The sequence below is a fragment of the Pezoporus wallicus genome, unplaced genomic scaffold (genome assembly GCF_028554395.1).
Source record: "Pezoporus wallicus isolate ANWC-B61680 ecotype Strahan unplaced genomic scaffold, APGP_CSIRO_Pwel_v1 contig_3817, whole genome shotgun sequence".
NCBI classification, from domain to species: Eukaryota; Metazoa; Chordata; class Aves; order Psittaciformes; family Psittacidae; genus Pezoporus; species Pezoporus wallicus.
The window spans coordinates 7,538,584-7,561,331 of record NW_026635157.1 but is presented as its reverse complement, the minus strand read 5'-3'; the positions used below and the strand labels follow the sequence as shown (position 1 = coordinate 7,561,331).

At 37.7% G+C, this 22,748-nt stretch overlaps 1 protein-coding gene across 2 annotated transcripts in view; it reads right to left on the bottom strand.

Moving 5' to 3' along the window:
• MAP7 (microtubule associated protein 7) overlaps window positions 1–22,748 on the bottom strand; it is a 99,676-nt gene that overhangs the window by 28,437 nt on the left and 48,491 nt on the right. For both annotated transcript variants that reach the window (XM_057407685.1, XM_057407694.1), the window contains exons 2-6: window positions 18,711–18,779; window positions 13,324–13,401; window positions 4,948–5,111; window positions 4,003–4,114; window positions 1,592–1,702 (exon numbers count right to left, since the gene is read on the bottom strand). In XM_057407685.1, the coding sequence (XP_057263668.1) occupies window positions 1,592–1,702; window positions 4,003–4,114; window positions 4,948–5,111; window positions 13,324–13,401; window positions 18,711–18,779 (534 nt within the window). The remainder of the gene's footprint in view (window positions 1–1,591; window positions 1,703–4,002; window positions 4,115–4,947; window positions 5,112–13,323; window positions 13,402–18,710; window positions 18,780–22,748) is intronic.

Below are 22,748 nucleotides of genomic sequence, written 5' to 3'. Positions count from 1 at the left end.
TTACACTCACAGTATGGTTGAGTGCACTCTGGAAGGTGAAATGGGGAGCAGACAGAGCCTTCCTTTAAGCATTTGCCTTAAGATGTTGAGGCCACTGGAGAGACCGCTGGCACTTCTCCAGATACATGCTCAACTAGATTTAGGCATATGACTTCACACAAGAAAGAAGGCACTTACAGTGCTTGGATTTGCCTTCTGTCTTGGAGTTCTGAAAGACATAAAGGACTCCTTCAGAGTTCTGTGCTGTTCTAATAGAAATGCCAAGCAAAAAATTAAAGTTTTTGACATATGGCCATCGCTTCTTCCATGCTCCTTCCCTTTCCCCACTGCTACGCTGCCTAATATTCAGTCTAGCTTCTCCTGAATTTGAATGGGTGGCAGAAACTATGCCACAATGAGTTACAGTCCACAAGAGACTACATATTTAGTGTCTGCTGCTGTTCTTTCACCCTCTTAAGATCTTGCCTTAAAGAAGCATCCCCTGCAGAAACCATCTGCAAAAAACTATATACACCTGAAAAGCTAGTAGAAATTGAAATTACTGTATTTCAAAGCTTAGAGCAAAAAAAATTACTGGCATTTTGGAATAAATTATTTGCTAATGTAATGCTGTATTTTTTGCAAGTTACCAGACTCTTCAACTAGATTAGCCCACCAGATTAACATGGCTCATCAAATCAACCAGATACACACATACAAACATACACATAAACATGACTCTTAGTTAAGGCACACAAATAACGACGTATACCAATCAGTTTTGCAACACAACTAAAATTCCATTCTAGAAACTGTTTTTTTAAAACGTATTTATCTGGATTGAAATGGAACAGAACTTCTCATTCTCTGTAGAGGACAAAAACTTCCTACCAAACACTTTTCTGTAAAGCTCTTTGAACACATTGTACAAGAGATTCTTTCATAAAACTCTTTTAAGCTCAGTCTTTCAATCTCATAAATCCTCAGAACAGAGGTAGCAATTCAGATACATTAATTTCCAAATGCTTGATGGTTTATAATTTGTGCAGACTTGTAAACAGAAACATACACTGAAATAAAATAATCTTTGAAGAGTAATGATGTAAAAAGTCAATAAACAGACCATATGAAAACCACACATGCCTCTTCAATAATCAGAAATGGTAATAAAGTAACTGCTTGAAAGCTTCATGCAACGTGTTCTTAGATATTCAAGAACTACTACCAAGGAAGAAAGGAAAACAAAATCATGACAAAATGGCCTAATGCAAATAAAGGTCACACATGATTACATGCACTATGGAGCGATGTATTCTTTCAATAGTTGTACCTCATTTACTAAAAACCTGACAGAAGCACTGCTTTTATCATTTGCTAAAGTAAGATTATTTAGGTTCTTGTTTTAAAGAACAAGAAATATATATTACTTCTCATATGAAAAAAATATTCAACCATTTACTTTTCACATTTAAAGTCTTTTTACTCCCACTTAAATGAAGTACAGAAAATTACTTCAGAAGCTTGGTTTCTGTGCAAAGTGATACATCAATATAGAACATTCTTTCTTACTTTCCTTTTCCTGTTTTGTTTTTTTTTTTCTTTAAAACTGTACCTCTGTCTGGAGAATTTAGTAATGTTGCAGATGAGGAGGAGAGCCGCTTGTTAATGACTGGATCAACATGTTTCGAAAGGTTCATTGTTGAAAGAGACCGCCTGTTTGGATCTAAAACAAATGGAGATAATGCTAATTGACAGCCCACATGCAGTAGTGCAAGTTCCTAACTCACTAATGGGAGGAGAAAAACATGACTAGGTCATTCCTGCTCTACCACAAGTACTTTCAAAATAGAGTGAACTTCTCAGCAGACATTGTACAGGTGACTCAAAGACTGGGCACAAAATCATTTAAATTTCACATCTAAAATATTCTGTTCATTGATTATCATTCAATCAGGATGCGATCCAAGGAGGTCATGTAGGATCTAAAGTGGATACTGCAGACAAGATGCAATTGTTTATCTATGACAAGTACAACAGCATTGTATTTATCTGTTCTGACCTAGTGGATTAAAGTATACCCGCTGTGTACAAAAAAATTCCATAGTGCGTAGAACCACCAAAATGGGTTCTGGAAGGGGGATAAAACTCAGAAATGGGGTTTAAAAGCAGAAATCTAAATGTTATAGCTAAGACAGGCCCCTGCAGGCTGGCAACAATATCCCACAATGATCCATATGGTATATTGTGAGTACTGTGAGCAAGTCAGTACTGGAGGTGGGATATTCAGGCTCCACATGTCACAGGTCTTTGTCAGAACAATATCTGTGGGAATAGGATGGAGATTTTTATCTCTTATACCTAATCTATAGCTGAGAAAATGCATAGCATATCAGTGCAGCCAAGAAGTTTCTACATTTGGCATAAAGGATATACTGCACAAAGCAGCTTTCTGAAGATGAAAAACGACAATATAAAAAAAATCACCTCCTGTATTTTGGCAAGCAAACAATTCTCTTGTGTCAATGAACATTATCTAAATGAATGAAATTTAGCATGAGAATTTGTGTGTAGATGTTGGCAATATGAATACTTTAAAAGTAGAGCAGGGCAAATGCAATCCATTGCCTAGAAGATTGCTGGTTTCTTTGTTCTAAAAAAAAGAATAAAAAAATCCATGAGGAACACATCAGCCAATGCAGCTGGTTGTTTGTCTGTGTTCACGTGCAAAATAATTTTAAATCCTGTGCATATGTAGAATGCCAAAAGGGTTTTAGAATAGACCAAAAGATTCAAATCGTGTCTCCTTGAATTCCAGAAGAGAGAATATTATGCTTCACTTCAGTGAATTGTGCCAAATCTTTAGAGTCAGCTAGTAGTAACTCTCCATAGTAAAAACAAATAATAATGAGAAAATCTGCTACTAACAACAGTTCTAATCTATCAGCATGATGGTAAAGCATGCATTGCAACTACATGAGGGTGGTTTAGTTACTGATGATCTCATTTCCTGAGAACTAGCTATGGGTAAAGGAATCAACAAACCACAGCAATCATGTACCAGGTTTTCTAGCACCACCCAGAGATCTGAAGTGGTGCTCCAGGCCTGCTAAATCGAGAAAGGTGAATGATGATTCAAAAAAATAACCTAGGGACAAAATGCAAGACAATGATTTTTCACAGTAAAGGAAAAAAAAGAAAATAATCAAGTAAGTCATACAGAGTTAAGCAAAAAATGTAACCTTCAATGAGAAATAACTGTTTATTGAACTTATATATGACAGATTTCAGAGCATTCTTTCCTCAACTTTTTTTTGCCCTCCTTGATGAAAGGTTGGACACCTTGAAATGTATACATTCGAGTAGGAGGAGAAGAATTCTAAGTACCATTTTCTGGTGAAAGAAATAAAGGACAAGTTCTCTTTTTGGGTTCAAGTCATATTTAACAGGGCATACACACATTCATGATTTGCAGATTAAGTTAGAGAAGATAACTGGGGCAAAAAGCATGTAGTTAAAATTCACTTAATTTGCTCATTTTTAGGTTTTTATAGGGACAAAAGGAATTTCTATCTCCCAGAATGTCTGTACAAAATACAGATAGCTTATTACAAAGAATAATTTTTCTTCCTTGTGTCTGTTTTAATCTTAGTATTTGCTTATTTCCACCAGACCTATTTCTTGAGCCATGATACTTAGCATTTGCACACAATAGCTCATACCACAAGCACACCCACACATACACAAACAACACCAAAGCAGCAGAAGCGAGAAGCTGTAGCAAGACAGAGTAAGAGAATTAGTCAGCTCCTGAAACAACCTTCAACTTTTGGTCAGATTTCTCATTGTTACCTTTTTGCTACACAAGAATGCCAGAAACATGCCATTGCTAGCAATATGATGATCAAGAGCAAAGAATTTAAACCAGCAAACACCAAATCCTCCTTCCTTTTAACAGAAGCGAGTAAATTCCAGTTAACTGGCAGGGCAGGGAAACTGGCTAGCAAACCAGGCCTCCCTCTTTACCTGTGTTATTAATGCGGTTATGTAGTGCTCCTCCCCAGGACCACCTGTTTTGCTTTTGTTTTGGCTTCTGGCTTCTTTCAATTGTGCGACGTACAACAGCTTCATGTCGTTCCTTAAGTACAACAGGATAATACATTTGGATACTATTGCGTTGTTAACTTAATCTTCTCTTCAAACCCGCTACCCTCAATATGGACAAAACCTCACAGGCAGCTTGGACTTGTGTTCAAGCTTATGTGCTGCCTACTAAGACACACACTGGAACAGCATTAAGCAGCAATTAAGCCAGAAGTTAAAACATTAACCATAACTTTGGAATTGGAAGATCTGGTTGAAACCTTCAGAACTGCAGAGAGAAAACAGTGGCCTTTTTATGGCAGTCACTACACAAACATGCTCTAGGGCCACTTCTTACCTTGTATCTCCCACCTACTAAATACTAGAACAGTGGCAGAGGTAGGAAACAAACAAACAAACAAAAAAAACAACAAACCAACAACCCAAAACAAAACACAGGGATAAGATGACTTATGGAGGATCACACTGCACACAGTTCCCAGCTTAAGTGAGGCAAATCAGTCATGAGCGTATTTTATTACACACTCACTTTCCTAAAGGTTTTGTTAGGGCAACTAATATTTAGTTACCTTTATACTAAATGGCTAAGAATTAACAGATAACCATACAGAACTGACAAAAAATTAAATTTATCTGTATGAGTTTGTGCAATGCCATATAATGTAACTCAGAGATGCTCATCTTAGCTTCCTTCAACTCACAAAGGGCACTTCAAGAAGCAGCATCTGTGCAAGTAAGGTTTAAAATCCTCTTGCATGCTCTTATACAACCATGGCTTATGTTGTATTCTTTCCACCAACTCTCAGAGAAAAAGTTTAATAGTACTGTATCTTATGGTGAAAGAGTTTTCATGACATTCATTCTTACCTTATCTTCTTCTAATCTCTGCCTTCGCTTTTCCTCTACGGCAGCTCGCCTTCTCTCTTCCTTTAATCTTTGCTCTTCTAGCTTCTTTCTGCGTTCCTCTAAGTGTTTTTCATAATGTTGCCGGGCTCTCTCTTCTCTTTCTAACCAGACCGATTCTCTTGCAGCTGTGACAAAAATCAGAAATAAAAAAATTTACATGCTATATATGATGAAGTCTTTAATATTACCTGAATAATGAAGCTAAATGAAAAGACTTTTGAACTACTTTTCTTTAGACAACATGGGTAATATCCCATCTCTCCTCATGTATTAAAACATTATGTACCCTCCTCACACATTCATTTAATCTGAATTTACTTACTATGAATTACCACCAGAAATAGTTAAATTAGTTGAGCATATAGTTTCTATCCAAAATAAAGGATTTTTCGTTAGTTTAAAATACCTAAATGCATAAGTCAGATGTATGTAAACACACTTCTGTTGTACAAACCATGCTAATTTGCCATAATCTTTTACCGTAAAAAGAAAGCTAATAGAAAGATAAAACTAATCACCACCTTTACTGATCAATACAGACCTCTTACGACAGAAGTGTCCGTAATGTCAATTCCAGCACCCGGACTGTTAGCCAAACTAACAGCTGGGAAATCATGCTTATTATTCATGAGGACACAAAAGGAAAGGAACAGATACTCAGAGCTTGAGGCTATATGTCTGAACAGGTAAAATATTTTACTTCGTAACACCAAATCTGAGCAGAGCTTACCTAATAATATACTGTGAACAACCCAATCCTGTTAATCATTTTTCCCAATTCAGCATTAGGTTTTTCTCTTCTTCTTTTTCCTCAAATAATTCATTAGTGCTAGACTGCAGTAACATTAAATAACTATTAAATGCCATTCCTGGAGGGTATGGTATTACTCTTTCCTTTTGTACTTTCTGTACAATTAACTTCCTGTGAAGCTTTTCCTACTAGTTTTCATCTTCACAGTTGTTTCCTATTTCAGTCTACTGTTACGTTTCAACTCCGACAGAGAAATGTTTAGAGGGTTTGTTTCACTTTTACAGACAGCATTGCACAGATATATACAGACATAACTTTTAAAGAAAACCAAACACCAAGCAACGGCGCACCCACTCTGTTCTCTTTAATACATAATAGTCTGTGAATATACTAAGTAACCCAAGCAGTTGAAAACTGGTATTCAATCATAGCATTCTGCAGAAGTTTTCAAACATACATTCACTTTGAAAAAGCTAAGAGCACCGAACAAATTCAGCAGCACATATTTAAAGAAAGTCCATTGAGCTGCAGCACGTTTATGGTCTCTAATGATTATATTGAGACAAGCCATTACTGTGAGCCAAAAGACTTTCGCAGATCCTGAGATCAACTCGATCTTTTGTGTCTGGAATCAGCTTACAACAGCAAGCCAGCATGAAAAAGTGCTTTGGTTCTCTACTGAAAATAAAGCTCTCTTAAAGGACACAAGAAATGATGAAAATCAAAGAATCAAAACACAGTAACTTTAACTAATGTGAATATTTGCTTATAAAAGACATGGAGATTGATCTGTCATTAATGTAAACAGTTACACATTCTTGGGGTGTTATTTGTGTTGATTTCCATAGGCTTCAGCCTGTCATGTTTAAAAAAAGTAATGAAAATAGTACATTTGAAAAATCATGACTAAATTCAGGAAGAGAAGATGAAAACATTTAAATGTTTTGGTATGTTGAAGAGTTAACTTTCACATACACTCTCACTTCGGGGAAGTGCTTAACCTCTAGACAGAGCACTAATATTGAGCTTTCTGCTCCTCAAAGGAGAGATTATAAAATCATACATGTGTGATAAGGGAAGACAGCTCAGTAACAGAAACACACATTAGTGACGGATTAACCAAGGCAAACAGAAGTGCTAACTGGAATAAATTATAACTAAAGAAACAGATCTGACTTCAAACAAATATAAAAGTTACCTCTCTCTATCATCTTTAAGTTACAGGCAAAAACAATAGAAAATATCCACCCATCTGCTAACATGAGGAAGCTATTAATTTTATGCTTGGACCAAGTATTTAATAACTACATAAAAACATGATTTATGAAACATATGTTTTCTGAGAAAAAGTATAATATATATTTTCATTAATTTACCTTTTTCCACAGATAAGGAAATAATCTTTCCTGTTTCCAATTTTTTTTTTTCAAGGATTACTTCCTATATCTTCTTTTATTAAAGTATCAATGGAGAATATCTGCTTTGTTTTCACTGCTTTCTATATGCACTACTGACATTCTTGCACAAACTTAAGGGCTCAGCTTTGCCATCTACAAGGTAGGTATATACAATGAAATAATCTAGTGTCCTTGGATATATGATATCGTCAAGAAAAATAAAAATGCTTAAATACATTTTTATTTCATTCTCATGTCCCTATTTATGCTTTTGCAGAAACTTTTCTTCCTGCCACACTTGACAAATTAACAAATTGTATCCTAGGGTAAAAAACCCGAAGTTCACTCAAGGGTTAAAAAAGCCTACTCTAAAGTAAAAATTAGGGAAATTAAGCCTTATTCTGAATACACAGGTGTGCTTCTAGAAGCACAGCAAGCTGTATTAAGAGCAACACATACATCAAATGCTTTGCTGATAGAAGGAATCAGCAGATAAGCCTTCAGGAAACCAAAGATTCTTCTAAGAAGTCCAGTCAGCTTGAAGGAGCAAGCAATTTGCAGGATGCGCAAGGGGAAAATACCCAGTTTTATGATGGCTCCTCCAGAAGCTATGGTAATATCTATACCTGGTGCTGAGCCAATGTTGGGTGCCAGTACAGGTATGGTCCAATAAAATGCTTTCTCTTGGGGCTGAGCCTTAACAACTTTGTGATACTTCTCTCCCTTGAAATAATATAAATTGTCTGACAAAATGCACGAATCATTCAAAGAAAGCTTGGTTGTGGTTCCAATAGCACCTCCATGTTGAAAGTTTAAATGGCATAGGAACATTTACACTAAAGCTGGAAAATACAAAGAAAATTCACAGCCTGATGCTTGTTCTCTTTCATTACTTAGTATGATCTATAAATTTGAACACAATCAAGTGATGTAAGGGCATAAAATTAGAGAATAAAACCAAAATTAATACCTTCTGCTTATTTGCAAGCTAGTAATGCTGGATTAGATTAAAAAGCAACATAATTAAGACTGTATTTCTGACACCGCTGAAGTGAATAATGGAGCAAAAGAAAACGAGGTCAATCAAGAAAGAAACATTCCAATATTAACAGACACGTAAGACTTGAAAACAAGCAACTTTACACTAGAATTAACTCATTTAATGTGGGAGATATGACCTGAATATCATGCACATTTCTTTTGTGGAAATAATTTTGTAGTTCCTTTCTCTAATCATGCACACACACACAGAGCACCATTCTTTGCAGGGGTTTTAGGCTATGAGGGAAGGGGGAGCATGCATTAAGTGTCAAAGCTTCTATTTTCTATTTATCCATGTGAAGCAAGGGATGTTTCCCTTCACCTCCTCTTTTGCCATCCCTTCTGCTGTCTCTTCACTTTAGTTCTTCCTCTTCTGGTTTATTGCCTATATAAAGGCAGATGAGTCTACCACCATGCTTTCTCAGTCTGCCTTTTGCATCCACCTTGGATGGACAGCTTACCTGAATAAAGATCCTATAGTCGCTGTCAATCTTCGCAGCTTTTATCTTTTCTGACTTTACAGCACTGACCTCAGCAATACCTTTCTCCTCTGACTGTTGTTTCACCTTTCCTCACTGCCAGCTCTGCACTGTCTGAGACTGTGATTGTCTCCTTGCTGCATTAGCAGAAAGACGGATCAGTGATGCTTTAACCATACCTAGAAGTGGGGATGTTCCACAGCAATGGCTGACTGAATGAATTAGAAGGTGAACTTCAGAGCTGTAATTAAAGCTGAAGTTAATGTTACATTCTCTAAGCCAATCCTTCCCCACTAACCATGCTCTGAGGGACATTCAGCACAGAATTTGTTAAAATAATCTTCCTTGAAAATTGTTTTCTTGTCATATAAACCCTTCTGACACTCAAGTCCTCTGAGGACATCCCAAAATAATTCATATACTAGGGTCACTGATTCACAGTTTCTGACTGTGGAAACGTTAGATAGATAAAGTTCTGTCCCAAATAAGCCAGAAGGAATTTACTGACAAAAAAAAATGTAATTTTTATTAATGTGATGCTTTATTAATGATCACTTTCAAATGGGAGAGGAATATGTATCATAATGTTGAAATATTATTTTAATGCTTATGCATTGTATTAAGAATTTAATGGAGCTAGCCAACCTGAAACCCTGACATATTTTAAAAACTAAGATTGATAATACATTTCCTTAAATAAAGAGTTAAGTCAGATGGCAGGATTACCATATTTTGTCCCCAGTGCCAGAAACTAAATGAGGCATGTGTCCTTGTCAGGATCATAATGGTGATAAAAAAGGTCACTCTTCAAGCAGGATTAGTGTACATAAAGCCTGCACAGATATAATACTGGTTTTGGTTTTCTCAAGAATCAGGGACTGAGATACTGTGAAGTAAAACCAAGAAATCCACAATCCCCCACTCTTTCTCTTTGCTAGGCTGCTACCTAAGACTCCCAGAATAAAACCTCTTTTAAAATCCCAGTAACTTCCCATGTTGAAAAACACATTTTGGTTTTTCCTTGCAGTAACAGAGAACCAGGTCTATGGTAATAGATGGAACACGGCCAAATGAGATAAATGGCACAGAACAACTTTCACCTGTGCTACTAAACTTCTACCCTCCAAAACGATGACAGTAGTCAACCAACACATGAGGAAAAGCCTGTGGGTTTCCCTTGCCAATTCCCAAACCTTGTCTGGGAATCAGCAAAGAGACAGCAAGTTAGCTGAAGCCAATTCCCTGCCAGGATCCAGTAGAACAGTTTAATAGCAAGAATAATTGAGTTTCAGCACCAGGGAATGTTCTTAGCACTGTTTTACAGTACTGATAAAACCAATATAGCAGAATCAAGTGTGAAGCCCCACTACTGATCAAGCAGTAGCTTTTATTAAACTTTCTCAGTTTGACCAGGCCATTTACTATGCTTGCCTTCACAAACTACTCAGTTCTGACATGTATCTCCAGTGCCAAACACAACCACCCAGCCTGACACATGCAAAGAAGCCATAGTGCCAAGCTGAGCCAGGTAAACTGTGACAGCTCCATTCACTTTGTCCTCCAAGAATAGCCCTGTTTAACAGCTACCACCCTCACCTAGTGCTGCCTTTCCTGGGATTCCTCTCTTGCAAAACCCAAGAGAGTTGCTGTCACACAGAGAGATCTGATACTCATATTTTAAAGGACAGATGTTAACTACATGCACAGACACTGTGGGAAGGAGTGCTAGCACAGAGAGTACGAAATGAAAACATGACTGCTAAAGAGCAAGTGACACACTGGAAACATTATTAAGATTACCCTAATAATCCTTTAAAGGTCTGAATGCACATTTCAACAAGTAAAACAACATTACCAAATGGTCAAGGGAATAAGAAACTTAAAGCATAGCTGATAAGCAATTCCTTCATTTCTGCCCATGTGAAAAGGCAAGTCTAATTATAAAAGGTAAAACCCCCAAATTGATACAACTTCTTAGTTACGGAAAACATGAATTGCACAGGAAAAAAAAACAAAGAATTAATCTTCCAGAAGTGCTGGGAGGGCATTTCAAAAATAATGCCTTTTCTACAGAGAAGGAACTAAAAAGCTCTCCTTTCTTGATGGGGGATTAGCTGAAATAGCATACACATCCCTGTGTGCTTTCTACATTTTGTAGAGAAAGTTCCAAAACTTTTGTAGAAGCCTTTTCAATCATTCTTTTCAATTCTTTTCAATTAGATAGCGTAACATGATCCTCAAGAAACACAGACATTGACAGTCCCACTACACATATGCTATATGTATCCAGACAACCAAAATGACAGCACTCATCTTTCCTACTCTCTAAACTCTCATTAAAAAGAACTAGACACCCAAGTGTGGTTAAGTAGAATAAGACCACTAGAATACCACTGCCAGGTGCAAGCAAATCCTCAAGAGTACAGAGCATGCACTGACCCATTATACCACAGTGCAAGCACATCTATCACAGCACAGTGGAATTTAAAAAAAATAAAGCTTAAGAGTAAACAAAATGGGGGGCAGAGGGAAAACAGGTCTCAAATTTACCCTCCCATAACATCAGAAATATTGACCAATTAACAATTGCTATTCAACTGGTAGTCCACATGATCTCAACGGAAGGGTTGAACAACTTAATTTTCATTAAAAGATGGCTAACATGACCTCATGTGGTTCAAGTTGCTGAAAGTACAAAGAATTGTTAAAGATTACTGCCAACTCTACACTCACAGAACTGAACACTGTCTTTGTTAGGGGGAGAAAGGGAGAATAATTTCACTTGAGGTATGTCTGAAATTCTCAACTCCTGCTTAAAAAGGAGCCTTTGCTAAACTTGACATATCCCCTGAATCAAAAGGAGAGGAATTAAGTTTAAATCCAACTCAGTTCTATATAAGAAAAAAGAAAAGAAAAAAAGAAAAAAACCCTTCCTTCAGTTGCTTTACTGTTGCACAGCTGATGTCCCTGTATTAACAAAATCCAACTCTAATTTTCAGCAAGGCACATTTATGTAACAACATTATACAACTTGATGTTTAAGACAGGCAGCTGAGGCATTTTTTTTGCTACCGTTCACATGACATGAGTGACTAATTATCTATATTCTACACTGAAAAAAAAAAATGAAGCTTGCGTGCCATTGCAAAAATCACTGCTTTGCTGTACTGGAACAAAAAAATCTCAGAAACAGCTCCTAAATCATAATGTTAGCAGAGAAATACATAGATGAAAGTACAATGGGGCTTTCAATTTTCTTGTTAGTTCAAAACAATTCTTCATGCAAGAGCACACAGTACACTGGTACATCATGGGGACACGCAGAACTCTCCCATTTCAGAACGAAGCATTCTATGTCAAGTTAAAAAAGCCCTTTTAAAACATCACACAAAATGACATGTTTCTCAACATAAGTCACATCCTTCCAGTAACAGCTGTTCATTTATCAACAGGTAGAATAATTAGAATTCAGAAAAACTTAAGGAAAGTATCCCTCCCTGCACTTGAGTAAGGCATTGTTACTACACAAGGATTGAACCTGAAAAAATAATTTCAAGACATGGAAACATCACCTGTGACAATCTAATCAGAATGAGCCAGTAATTGCCATGGAACTTGAAGAAACTAAGCTTACACATACCATTAGCCTCAACTCCAGGAGCAGCTTTTTAGGGATTGGCAAATATCAAGGGCACGTTATCCCCTTGAGCAACTGAAGACCAGCTATTTCCTTTACTCCTCCAAAACAACCTTAGTGATTCACGCACGGTTAGTACAATGTTATAAGGTGCTGGATATCAATGCTGTTAAAACCAGATGGCAATAAATCATGGCTCTCCAGGTTAGAAAAAGCAGTATAACTCTGACTGGAGTTATGAATTAGTTCTATAAACTTACAGAAGCTATAAAATGGAAATAAAGAACCTCTGTTTCTCAAGCCATAAGAACAACACAACATGCAAACAAATCAGAGTGAATGTGTTAAAAAAAAAAAGGAAATACTTTGCCACAGACTGTTTTTGCAGCTAAACATTCTTTTCAGAAAGCCAACAATTTTACTTCACATAATTCTATAGTTCTCCCACCACCACACTCAGTATATTGCCCATCACTAGTCACTTGTTATGTAACCTTCACTATTCACTTGAACACCTGTCATAGGTGCTTCTGCGCCAGTAACAAGATACTGAGCACAACTATTTGACACCTACTAAAGGTTTTACCTTTAGTAATAAAACAAGCTTATATAGAAATATTCAAACCATACATTGGCAACATGTTCTGCAATTCTATTGTACGGCAATACAGGATGCATTCAGCATATTAAGTAGTCTAATTTTAATTGGCAAATATTCTAAAACTTCAAACTTCCATCTTCAACAATGACACTTCCTTGCATTATTTCAGAAATCAGCCGACTTTTCATTCAGATTCACAAAAGTAATAGGAATGTGACAGGTATAGCAACGATGAATCCCAAGATGCGCATGAATTAAAAAAGACCTACTTTAAAGATGCAACAGTGTGTCTAGAATGACATTATTGCATATCTAGCACTATCAGTTTGCTGAATGCTCTTAAAAGTAAACTGGAAAAAAAAAAAATTGCATGCAAATGATAGTCCATTAAAAAACTCAAACAATAAAAACCCCAACACAGTAGGCCTTACCTAGCTGTTTTTCTCGTTCTTCTCTCCGTTCTCTAGCGAGCCGCTGCCTGTCATCAACCTTTAGTATTGTTGGATGATCTACAAATGGAGGGAGGGGGAAAATATTAGGCATATAGCATAAAATCAAATAATACCATGAACAAGTTTTTAAGGAAGTGACCATTAAACAACTGTAGTTATTCTGCTTTCAAAGTAGATTATTTTCATAAATCCATCTTATAAAAAAGTATTAAAAAATGTGAGTGCATTCTAATTATCGGGATGTAAAATGCTCCCAAAAAAATGAATTAAGGGGTAACTCTGAATTCCTTTCAAGACTATTGCCTTTGAAAGCCCAGGAAAAAAAGTTTTGGTTTGTTTCCAAGCCCGTAACACTTTGGCAGCTTGAGAGCATTCTGAAACTACTGTATCTGAAAATACTGTCTATTACTCTACAATCTCTCTCCAAAACGCTTCCACAGGAAATTCTATTATAATGCAGCACCCTCTTCCCAACCATATTGCCTTGAAAACCCACTGAGCCATATTTCACAAGCCTGAAGAAGCTCAGTACTTAAGCAAAAGAGGTTGGATGGAAACACTGTAGAAGTTCCAGCAGAGCTGCTGAAAAGAGCAAGATACTGATCTCCACAGATGTTTGCATTCATATGAATTAAAAGCTCTGGCAAAAACCATAAGACATGCATGGACCAGTATAATTCCAATAAAGAAAGATGACAGTTTCCTCAACTATCCATTGTAGACTGAAAGCTAGCTACACTATTTCCTTAAAAATACCTGTAACTGGCCACTTGCATCACAGCGATAAGACTAAGGATAATATGAAAAAACAAACAAAAAAAAATTGTGCCAGAGCCCAGGCTTGGCTGTAAAAGACCAGTCTTGGTTGGAAAACCACTGCTTGCTCAGTGAGTTCTCTGGAAGACAACAAAACGCTGATCAGCTAGCATCCTGCTTCCAGCCTCAGATGGGAGCTGGTCCAAGCAACATGGGAACAAAATACTTACTCATCTCAGCATGCTGCCAAAACTAATTTCCTATTTATCCTTAGCCTGTCCTGTTAAACCTGGAAAGCTGCTGATTTTAAACTTTTTTCACTAGTACTTAGAATGTTTGCTTTGAATAAAAATACAAGTAAACAAAAAAACACACAGAAAAAATCAGAAATATTTATGGGCATAAAGAAATGACAAGATTTATTCTCATATTGAGGGGAACTCAGCTTTTAAGTATTTTAAGATGAAGAACTACCTAGAATACTGTCACCATGGAAATGCACATAAAAACAAGAGAACAGATCTTTGTCACAATTCAGTGCTAATACACAAGTAAGCAATTTGTAAAAACATGTAAAGTCAGCCTATGTGTGTCTGGACCACGTACCTATGACAAAAGTTACTAGCAAAACAATACAATGGGGCATAAAAATTAAGTTAAAGATATTTACAAAAATAAATTCCCGAAGTCAGGATGTGCTAGGCAGATTTTGAAGTTATTTAAGTTAGACAAAATTCAGTAATGTGCATTTCATAATCTAACAGAAGTTCCTGCATCAAGATGACAGGATTTCTAGGATGCACAAGTTCACGGATGACTAGGTTTAGTTTAGTTAGTCTTGAACTCTAGTCAGTGAAGAACTATCATCAACAATGGTCAGAGACTACAGCCCCAATTAATGTTGTTAACAGCAATGCAAAGTAAGAGTGGCAAGGAGAAACCTCATTGCATAGTTAGTAGAACATTTGAACATGATAGTCCCAAAGAAAGATGCAACAGGAGAACTAGTCACCAGCAAAGACAAATGAAATCCATCATCCAATTACAGATCAAACCCTTAATGTTGGTTGAATAGCACACAGTGCTGTCGTTTATGAAACTATGCCTAGTCATATCATTGCATAGATTTGTCCATTGTATGGTACAGATTAACATTTGGCTGATGCTCAGAAGTGTGCTGACTCGAGTGCAGTCACTTCAGCATGCAGACACAGGTCAAAAGGGTAATAATATTCTTTCTCTCTTATGGTTGGCACATAAGATTCATAAAACATGAATTTCTGTGGCATGAGTAATTACTGCTATTGGAAAAATTCACATCTAGTAAGAATTCCCCTAGAAAACAAGGATTCCCTTCAGGGGCTGTCAGCAAAGTCAATGTAACATTGACTTTGTAACACTGACTCTGTAACATTGAGTTGACAGAGAATGATGAGACACTGGGGAATAACATAAAATCCTGCTTCTTTTAAAATGCACTAGTCTCCTTCCAGTTTTTTTTTTTCTCTTTCTTGAGAGGAGAGATTTCCCTACTGGGGAGAAGCAGCAATTCTTCAAAGAGGCAGGAGGGTTACATGGACAGGCAAATCGAAAAGGTATCCCTTAAGAATTCCTAATTATAAGCAATGGAAAGAATAAAATAAATTTTTTAAAGCTGCCCTCTGCCATTCTGCATTCTGCCATGTTTGAAGATATCCAATTATTTTTTTCTATATCACACACCTGACAGTGTTCACACACACACACAGAGCCCCTCTCCCAGGCCCCCAAGATGTTAGAATAGTCCTAAAGAATTCACAGTAACTTGCAGACTATGCAGAGTGTAAGAAGATGTCTTCAGTAATGAGCTATTTTGCATATATGTGGAATCACAAAGAGCTAAATCAATATTAGCACAAGGATGGGGATAACACCTTTGTAGCAGACCAGCATTGCCTTTGCTCTACTAGGACACTACTTGCACGCATCACTGGTGCAAATCTTACCATTAATTAAAATGTCTTTTCTAAGCCTTGAAAATGATACTTCAAAGTCTGGCTACAAGCCCAAGGTCCAACACCTGCATTCTGAATTCCCCTGATTACAGACACCTCCAGTATATAGCTTCAGGAACTTCAAGCTGAGGCAAACCAAGAGTTCAATAGGCCTGCTCCCTATTTTATTTCTCATGTCTCTCTCATTAACAATCCACCAAACACCTGGGGGACTGGTATTTCTTATTATTCTGTAGGAATAGAAGGACAAACACACAAGGAAGGTACTTTGTACTCATCTTGCTCACATTTGTCATTGGGCTATAGCTATGAGTCACAACACACCATTTGCAACAAATCCTGCAAGAATTCCTCAATTCTTATAGAAATAATTGATAACTGGGCATATGCAAAGCCTTACAGAGAACACTTCAAAAAACCCACATGCTGTTGTAGAAGTTTCAGTCTGGTTACCATGCAATGCATGTGAACTCATGTCATTGTAGTGAAACAGCTTGCTAAGCATAACATACAAATGTTTAATTTTATGCTTATTATGTTTGGCGGTTAAATAAGCCATATTAGTTCTATAGAAGGGTAATTAATTTTGTACCTACTTCTGGAAATTAAACCTGTATTTTTCCATAAACTTACAATACTTACTGTGTGTCCAAAATAATTTAAAATAAATTACTAGTTCATAAAAAAGAGCTTAGAGGTCATGAACAGTATTTTGCAGAAATTCAGCACTGAAATATCAGTCATTTTTTGTCCCTTATTATACTAAAAAAAAAAAACCTCAAAAAAAACAGGAATATGCAAATTTTTCAAATCTTCTATATAATTAGTACTCAATGAACTCTTAAGCACAGTTGACGTTTCTAGAAATTAGGTTGTAATTTTGCTAAATTAGTAACTAACATAGGTACTTACTACATATGGCCAGTTTCTGTGGCTCAGGCACCTACCATCTGCACTCAGTGTGACTTCAAAAGTCAGACTACTACTATTCTTCATTTCCATCTATAATCCTCTCAATCTCTTTTCACAAATGCCCTTCTGCCCTCAACCCCTAGGTTGCTAATTTCTGATGCTGAAGAAACTGAAAGGGATATCAGGTGGAAAAACAACAGCTCGTTTGTACATTAGTTCACAGGGGTGGCTCAGGGAAAAAGAAAGGTAAACCAACACTGTTTGAAAAGATGCATTGCCTGGATCGCAAACTGTCTTCCATTTGTCCAGCTCCCTTTGTACGCCCATGCATATATGCAGAGTTGCCTTGGACTCATAATATTTGTTCAGACTGTAGACACTTTCCAGAGAATAACGACGATGTTTATAGTGACAGCTGTCCCTTCTGCTGCAAACTCTTTAGTTTGGTTTTTAACCAAAACCATTTGACAAGAATTCATGTGCAGTCTAAAGAAAAACAAACAACAAAACCCAACCAACCAAACAACAAACCACCAGCTTTGAGAAGCTCTCTCTTCAGCAGAGACTCTCACCAGCTGTGTGCAGACCTAAAACCTGCACACATGCCTGTGCCTTCCCTCTCTACAACCCAAGGAATTTTGTATTCCTTTCTATACACAAGCACAGAAGAAGGGAGCACAGGACACTTTCCTGAGAACTGAAAACTGGGATTAAACTACTGCAGGATAAAGTGGATGCTGAACACTGTCCATCACCAAGAGTTCTGGCTTGCCATGGAAGCAGGTATTGTTACCTTCATTCTCTTTTTTTTTTTCCCCCCATTGCCTTTCTGATTGAGAACAGCTGTGAATGTGGTGCTTTGTGCTGGACCCAGCACTGACTGACAGGGATGAGATGAGATATGAACACAGCACTGGGATTGCTTCCCTCTGGGGACATGGACTGAAGTATTCAGTTTGGGGACAGAGAAGAGTCTGTCAATACAAAACAGCCACTGAGCTGCCAAGCTGTCAAGGAGTTGAGAAAGGAGTGCTTACAGTGTGCCTCATACTCAGCAACACAAGTACCTATGCTATTTCAGGCACCTAAACAAGATCATTATTAACTGCATGTTTTAAACTTGCATACCTGAATTGCAATACAGGCAGAATTTAGATATCTAATCTCTCTAACTTAATGCTACATTAAGCATTAAGGACTACATTAAACATTTTAGTATGTAGACTTCCTATTGTGTAAGTGAGTGAATTAAATCCACACAGTGTACTAATCAGGTATGGTGAAGCAATGACAAACATCTGCCTACTGCATAGAGTGTACTACAGAATATGGCATGCTTTGTGGTAAATGAAGAAATGTCTGAACAGAAGCACATTTAGATAAAAGATGAAAATCTTTGCCTACAACAGATAATCTTCATGCAAGCACAGATGCAGGTATAGTGGCTTCTCTTGCCTTATCTCTCTTCCCAACCCTCATTCCTAAACTGTAGTAAAAGTCTGGGTTTTTTTTCCAGTTTTGCTCCTTTGCAAAAAATCAGAAATTCCAGCCTAACTGAATACAATCAATGATACCAGTTTTGACTGAAACAGTAAGAGAGGTATAAGAGCATCAAGCATTTTAAAAGTTCCTAAGACAACAGCTGATTTTCATACACCATTGAGGCAGACAGCATTATGAAACAAAGCATGTGCAATGGTGTACCTGATTTAGCTCCGGTGTTGGTTTGTCCTGAAGTGCCTTTCTTGTCTTGTATCTTGGAACCTTCAGCTGCTAAAATAAGCAAGAAAATGAGAGATTAATTAATCATATCACTAAACAATAGCTCAACCACTATAATAATGCAACTTAGACATCACCAAATTCCCTTTAAAACCAGACCATTTTAAAATACCACTTTAATGCCATTTTGCATAGAAAAAGTCCTGAAGGTTACACAGAAAATACCAAAGCCAATACAAGTTCCCCATTCAAGCTGAGGAAAAGAGCAACAAGAAGATTCCATTTTAAGAAAGCTGTTTTTAATAAGATATATTACTTCCCCCCCCATGTTAATGCTATACAAACAGCTAATTTTTAATCTTTCTTATTGGAGATGCTTTGGAAACTACTACTTCAAAGAACAGCAGCCTTTAATTTTTTAAATTTAATTTCCCTTGCAGGAAGCTTTATTAATGACACTAATAAAAGCAAGCTAGTGGGAATAACAAAATGAATAATGGTCTGCAGACATAGAAGAAGAAACCATCAAACATGTTTCAATGTTTGGATGCAATAGGGAGGAAACTGTGTTGTTAAAGGTGACTTGCAGAGCCCAGGTTTCTAAAGGTACAGTACAAGATACTGGTCAAAACTTTGTAGACTCTACAAATTACTAACACAGACATTACACAGAATTGAATAGGACAATCTATGACCTGAATGAATTCTAACAAAGAAGATATTCCCATCATTTTAACAGATTTTTGATGATGCCCTGGCAGAAAAGAGATAGAAAGAGTTAAGCCCGGGACTCTGAATGCCCTTTCAACAACCCTTTTTAAAGAAAACCAAAAAGATAAGTTATTACACTTCAAATCTCAGCCATATCCTTGGTTCAGCATCTATTTATAATTAAAAGCCAAGCCAGGAAATCAGATGCCATGATTTTCTCAGCTTACTCCTCATCTTTGTATCCAGCAGTTCTACTATATAAGAGTTTGAGTCCAGAACTCAGCAATCTGGGAAGAGTCTAAAGACAGACTGTTAGAATTCTAAGAACCTTTCCACAAAAGAGTTTGAAAACATTTGCAAGCAAGGGTAGAGAGACAGTTATATCATTAAAGCTTGGGAGAGGAAAAAAAAAAATAAATTAACTTAATTAGAATTAAAATATCACTAGTAATGAAAGTTGGAAAAAACCCAATTAGCCCAGCTTTAAAATCTAGACAGATGTCACTGTGTTAGATGCACTTTAGAAAGCATAATTCAGATTTTTTCAGATGCCTCTAAGCATTTCCTGTGTTTGCCAGCTTTAGCAATATACACTCAGGCCTTAGGGCCTCAGTGAGTTCATGCCTTTCACGGCCTGACAAAAGTCTTTGTTTCCCCTTTACCTCCTTCCACAGGCACATTTCAGAATAAACATAAAGGATAAGCATAAAGGGGGGCTGGAGCACCTCCCGTATGAAGATAGGCTGAGAAAGTTGGGGCTGTTCAGCCTGGAGAAGAGAAGGCTGCGTGGAGACCTCATAGCAGCCTTCCAGTATCTGAAGGGGGCCTATAGGGATGCTGGAGAGGGACTCTTCATTAGGGACTGTAGTGACAGGACAAGGAGTAATGGGTTAAAACTCAAAACCTATGACCTGAGGACTTTGCTGTCACCATCCTAGCTAGCTAGGCCATGGCAGTTAAACCTCCGGTGTAAAGGGTGAGACCAGTTCTGCACAAGCTGCCCTCACCTAAAAAATTCACTGTGCAGTCTGGAAGGGCTCACTCTCACTTGTCTGTATGGACGGGCGAGGGTCGAAACGGTAGGTGACAAGGTACATGGGAAGCTGCAGATCCACCTTGCATGCAGGAGGTTCAGCACATGGGTAGCTCGAGATCACTCAGGAGATGACAGTCCTGGTCGGACACTTCCTGATTGCCTAAGCAGCCTTTTTTTCCAACCAGAATTGCATACCCCACATGCCCTTCGTCATCGTGCTTGTAGTAAGTGTGGTTAAAGCCCTTCCCAAATCTTCGCTCATGAAGCCAAGCCATCAATCAATGGGTTAAAACTTAAACAGGAGAAGTTTAGATTGGATATAAGGAAGAAGTTCTTTACTGTGAGGGTGGTGAGGCACTGGCATGGGTTGCCCAAGGAAAGTGTGAATGCTCCATCCCTGGCAGTGTTCAAGGCCAGGTCGGACAGAGCCTTGGGTGACATGTTTTAATGTAAGGTGTCCCTGCCCATGGCAGGGCAGTTGGAACTAGCTGATCTTAAGGTCCTTTCCAACCCTAACTATTCTATAATTCTATGATTCTATTACAGAAACAAAATATATGGTGAGAAGAGGCAGAGTACGGAAGTGGGAATCTATATGATGCTTTTTGAGGGGTGGAAGCAAGTGAAGGAAATAGGAAGATAGTGTTAGTCAACTCTTCAGTGTTCAAAAGCTAGGTTTTGCTGATAGCAGCAGTCAAAAAATTAGTCACCAAAAAAGGTGTGCAATTTTAAGAAATCGTCAAAAAGAACCCACTCCCCTTAACAACTGTATGAAGTCTTTCGTGATCTGCAGAAGTAACTACTATGGAATTTAACAAATATTCATTCCAAAACACGGTAAGAACTGTCACATCTTAAAGTCAGCCCAACAAAACCCAGAGGCCCGAAACCTACATCAGGATTCCCATCAGCCTGGCTTAGGGCACCATATATAAAACTGTTATAAAATAATACAAATATGGGTTCTGAGCATTAGTGAGAGCACTGATGTTCCAACAGTTTCAGCACAACTTTCTTTGCATCTCTCATAAAGCACATGTACATTATTTTCTTCAAGCATTGTGCCATGGGATTACATAATGCTCCATTAACATCAAAACAATGGTCTAAAAGCCATCCAGATGATACATTTGTGACAGGGCCTCGGTACACAGAATAATATTTTTTCCATATTTCCTTCTCTGACATTTCCTTGGAATGTTTTGTGACACAGTTTGAGTACACATTCATATGACCACCACTCATATGACAAGTGATGAATAAAAGAATAGATGGCACAACCATAAGTTTTAACAATGCTGGATATCAAATAAGAATTGGCACAAGTATTTAGTAACTAGTGTAGGTGTGCTCCCACATAAAATACCTCTTGCTCTAAGATACAAACAGATTAATCAGACAACTAAACATCTAAAATCCAAACCTAAATATTGACAACATAGGTCCCATCTAGACTCACTAACCTAACTCCTGCCAGGAGAGACAATAATTCAACTACCTAATGCTTGCTCTGTTGCTTATCTTGAACCACTATCTTTACATGGAGAGAATTAATGTTGTATAAAGAAGTGTCAGAAGTAAGAGGATATTTTGCTTGAAGCATTCTGGAAACTTAAAGGGCTGAAGATCGACAAAGGGTCTGGATCAGAAGGCTGGAGCACCTCTCCTATGAAGTCAGGCTGAGACAGTTGGGTTTGTTCAGCCTGTGGAAGAGAAGGCTCTGGGGAGACCTTAGAGCAGCCTTCCGCTCCATTAAGGGGATCTACAAGAAAGCTGAAGAAGGACAAATAAGGGCATGTAGGGATAGGACATGGGGTAATAGCTTCAAACTGAGAGCAGATTTAGATTAGATACAAGGAAGAAATTCTTTACTATGAGGGTGGTGAGACACTGGCACAGGTGGCCCAGAGAAGCTGTGGATGCCCCATCCCTGACAGTGTTCAAGGACAAGCTGGACAGGGCTTTGAGCAACCTGGTCTAGTGGAAGGTGTCCCTGTCCATGGCAGAGGGGTGGAACTAGATGAGCTTCAAGATCTCTTCCAACCCAAACCATTCTATGATTCTGTGATCTGTCTTGTCAATGCGTGCCACAAAGAGGAGTCTGACTATCTTTTATTCGACCCCATAAGGTATTTTCTGATATATGGTTCTTCTGCCTTGTATTTTTTACTTTCTAGTGGTTTTGATGTTAAACCAAAACACTAAGTGATTTTCCCATTGCCACAAAAGAACCCTCCTGCCTACCCATCCCAACTGAATGGGACATCATACAG